Source organism: Nicotiana sylvestris, chromosome 12 (assembly GCF_000393655.2).
Source record: "Nicotiana sylvestris chromosome 12, ASM39365v2, whole genome shotgun sequence".
Classification (NCBI taxonomy): Eukaryota; Viridiplantae; Streptophyta; class Magnoliopsida; order Solanales; family Solanaceae; genus Nicotiana; species Nicotiana sylvestris.
The window spans coordinates 73,197,725-73,201,410 of record NC_091068.1 but is presented as its reverse complement, the minus strand read 5'-3'; the positions used below and the strand labels follow the sequence as shown (position 1 = coordinate 73,201,410).

Genomic DNA, 3,686 nt, shown 5'->3' with positions numbered 1-3,686 from the left:
CAGTCTCTATAAAAGGCACGATGGCATCACTTACAACGCTCATATTGTCTTTCCCGTGTACTACAATCTCTTGTCTATCCCACTCGAATTTGACCATCTGATGTAATGAAGAAGGCACCGCTTTGGCAGCATGGATCCATGGTCGCCCCAACGGAAGATTATAAGACACCGCCACGTCTAACACCTGAAACTCCATGGTGAACTCGACCGGACCAATTGTCAATTCAAGTATGATGTCGCCCACTGTGTCTGTACCACCACCATCAAACCCTCAAACGCAGATGCTATTCTTATGAATTCTGTCATCATCAACCTTCAACTTGTTCAATGTAGACAAAGGATAGATATTGGCATTGGAACCATTATCGATCAACACCCGAGTAACCACTGAATCTTCACACTTGACCGTCAAGTAGAAAGCTTTATTATGTTCTGTGCCCTCCACGGGCAATTCATCGTCAGAAAATGTCACCCTGTTTGCCTCAAAGATTTTGCTGGCAATTGTCTCTAGGTGGTTTACTGATATTTTTTCGGGCACATGAGCTTCATTCAATATCTTCATCAAAGCTCGACGATGCTCGTCCGAATGGATCAGTAATGACAACAACAAGATCTGGGCCGGCGTTTTTCTCAGTTGTTCAACAATGGAATAATCCTGTACTTTCATCTTTTTCAAAAACTCTTCCGCTTCTTCCTCCGTCACAGCCTTCTTGACTAGTACTGGATTGTTTTTAGTAGCCCTGGCCTTTCTCAACTCTTCGGGAGCAAAACAACGTCCCGACTGCATTAATCCCTGCGCCTCACAACTCTCTTCCTCAATTTCCTTTCCTTTGTATGTCACCACTACCTTTTCATATTTCCACGGTACGGCTATGCTATCAACCACAGGTAATTGGACTACCGGCTTTATGACAACTGGTTCTATGTAGGTCCTTTTCACAACAACCACGGGCGCAGATGATGCCCCTGGTACCACTGACTTGGCTGGCTCTGGCTTCTTTGCGACGACGGATGACCCTTTCCCTATTACCACCACTGGCTTGTCATCTACCCCTTTTGGCTGAGTTGCTGGCTTTGCCCTAACTGCCTTTTCTTTCTCCTTGGCTTCAGTAGAACGGATCATCATGACCGTCTGCGAGGGCTTTTTAGGCTCTGCTCCCTAATATAGCAGTTCAATCATGTTAGCCTCATGATGTGCCGACAACGGGTTTTGATTAATGTTTGGCGCCTCCGGAGCCTATACTTCAATACGACGATTATCAATAAGTTCCTGCACCGCGTTCTTCAATCTCCAGCATTTCTCAGTATCGTGCCCCGGCATCCCTGAACAATACTCACAGCTGACCGAATGGTCCAGGTTTCTTGGAGGGGGATTTGGCATTTTGGGCTCGACAGGTGTCAACATTCCCAGCTGTTTCAATCTATGGAAGAGAGTGGTATAGGATTCTCCCAATAGAGTAAAGGTTCTTTTGTTCTGGACTTTCTCATTTCTAAAAGTTTGGTTCGGGCGAAAGCCAGCTTCTGGTCTGTAAGCCCTGGGGGGTGGATATGTATCTTGTGGAGGTGGATATGTGTTTTAAGGAACCTGTGCACGCCATTGCGGGTGCGCCGGGGGATGGGTATATGTCTGGGCGTGATGGACAGAAAAGGGTGGCTCTGGTGGTGGATAGTAATGTTGTGGTGGGTCATATGGGGTATACGGATAATTTGGGTGGTGGGGTCTGGGCTGGTTATAATAGGGTGGAGGGTTGCTGGATCTGGACCAAGTACTAGCTTCAACTGTTGCGACTTCTTCCTTCTTCTTCTTTCCAAGCACACCACCAGTACCACTTTGGATGGCCTGAGTGGTTGCGTTAATCGCAGAATAGCTCATGATTTTATTGGATTTCAAACCTTCCTCGACCATGGCTCCCATCTTCACCACCTCGTTAAAAGACTTACCGAATGCCGTCACCAGGTGCCCAAAGTATGTTGGCTTTAAAGTCTGCAGAAAGTAATCCACCATTTCACTTTCCCTCATTGGGGGGTCAACCCTTGCAGCTTGCTCTCTCCAGCGGAAACCAAACTTTCTAAAGCTCTCTCCGGGCTTTTTCTCAAGTTTTAACAGTGATAGACGGTCGGGGACTATCTCAAGATTATACTGAAAATGGCCAATGAATGCCTGTGCAAGATCATCCCATGTGTACCATCTGGCGGGATCCTGTCTCGTGTACCATTCCAGAGCGGACCCGCTCAAGCTTTGACCAAAATATGCTATCAACAATTCGTCTTTCCCCCCAGCACCTCTCATCTTGCTACAAAAACCACGCAGATGGGCTACTGGGTCACCGTGCCCCTCATACAAGTCAAACTTCGGCATTTTAAACCCCGCAGACAACTGAACGTCGGGAAATGGGCATAGGTCTTTGTAGGCCACGCTAACTTGGCTGCCTAAATCGTGCATATTCCTGAAGGACTACTCCAGGCTTTTGACTTTGCGAATCACTTCTTCCTGTTCCGTATTCTTAGCCGATTTCTCAACTTCTTCCGGGATCTTAAAATGGGGTGTATAGGTATATGGCTCAGGAGCTTTAAAAGTGGGTTCAGGGGGATAATATTGGTCATCGTGGGTTTGAAACAAAGGCTCGCTGGATGATCTCTGTAGTGTGGCAGGTGGAGGTGCCACAAAGACAAGGGCAATTGGTGGAGGAGTGTTTTGTTTGGGCGGTGGAGGTTGGGGATCTTAGGAAGTAGTGCCATATCCCTGTGTGTAGTAAGGGAAGGCTGGAGATGAATTGGCAGTGGGAGGCTCCTGAACCTGAACCAAAAGCGGGATATACGATGGATTGGCGGGATATACTGGCGCCGGATGCCCCTGAGACCAGGCCCGATGCATTTCAGCCATTTGTTGTTTCAATTTACGCATCTCCTCTTTCATAACGTTCACATCTGTCACCTCAACCTCTTTCAATGGGTCCACAATATCAGATTCCTCTCCAGTCATTTTCAGCTTGTTTTTTGATCGGGTGTTGTAGGAATGGGTTGCCAGAATGACAAACAACTAACCACCTGCCTGTACTCACACATTTAGAAAACAATTCCGTTAGCGATTAGGCTTTATCAGATTGGATAACCGCACATTGGGCATGAATGAACCTATACAGTTAACCATTTCTATTATGCATTTGCTCGACCGCATGCGTCATCCCGGCATTTTCTTAGTTCCGACTGTAAACTCCCTCTTTTCTTTTTGTTTCTTCTCTCTCTTCTTTTCTTTCCGCATTCTATCCCTTTCTTGTTTTTCCACTCTTTTCTTTTCTTATTTTTCCATCCTCTCTTGTTTTCTTTCTTTCTTTCTCTCTTCATTTAGTTACGGTCGAATCCTATGGAGATTGCCTACGTATCGTGACCCCACACGAATCAGACCAGGTGTAGTTCGCGAAAATAAGTGCCAACAAAAAGGAACATTTTTTGGGAATTTTCAAGTTTTTCATTACCACAACATTCTATTACAAACTAAACACTTTGAAATGGGAAATAACAGACTCCAACTAAACTCAAATACAGACTTCGAACATAATAGCATATTTGGACGCAAAAAGAAAACAGACTGACAAACAATAGACTCTAAAATGGAAAATACAGACTTGATCTATGAATACATTAGTGCTTCAAAAGTGGGTGCCCGCGGGGCATCGTTCGGCCTC

At 45.7% G+C, this 3,686-nt stretch overlaps 1 protein-coding gene across 1 annotated transcript; it reads right to left on the bottom strand.

Annotated features, from left to right (window-relative positions):
• Positions 1 to 271: 271 nt before the first annotated feature.
• On the bottom strand, positions 272 to 2,443 carry LOC138883213 (uncharacterized). The gene is made up of 2 exons (XM_070163882.1): positions 1,586 to 2,443; positions 272 to 1,159 (listed from the first exon to the last, which is right to left on the bottom strand). The coding sequence occupies exons 1-2, from the start codon at positions 2,441 to 2,443 to the stop codon at positions 272 to 274; spliced, it is 1,746 nt and encodes a 581-aa protein (XP_070019983.1).
• Between the last annotated feature and the right edge of the window lie 1,243 nt (positions 2,444 to 3,686).

Bases quoted from the DNA above. Each gene is read 5' to 3' on its own strand.
- LOC138883213 (XM_070163882.1), bottom strand. From the start codon at position 2,443: ATGCACGATTTAGGCAGCCAAGTTAGCGTGGCCTACAAAGACCTATGC. The intron at 1,160-1,585 runs GTTCCTTAAAAC...CTGCTATATTAG, and splicing joins ACCCGCAATGGCGTGCACAG to GGAGCAGAGCCTAAAAAGCC.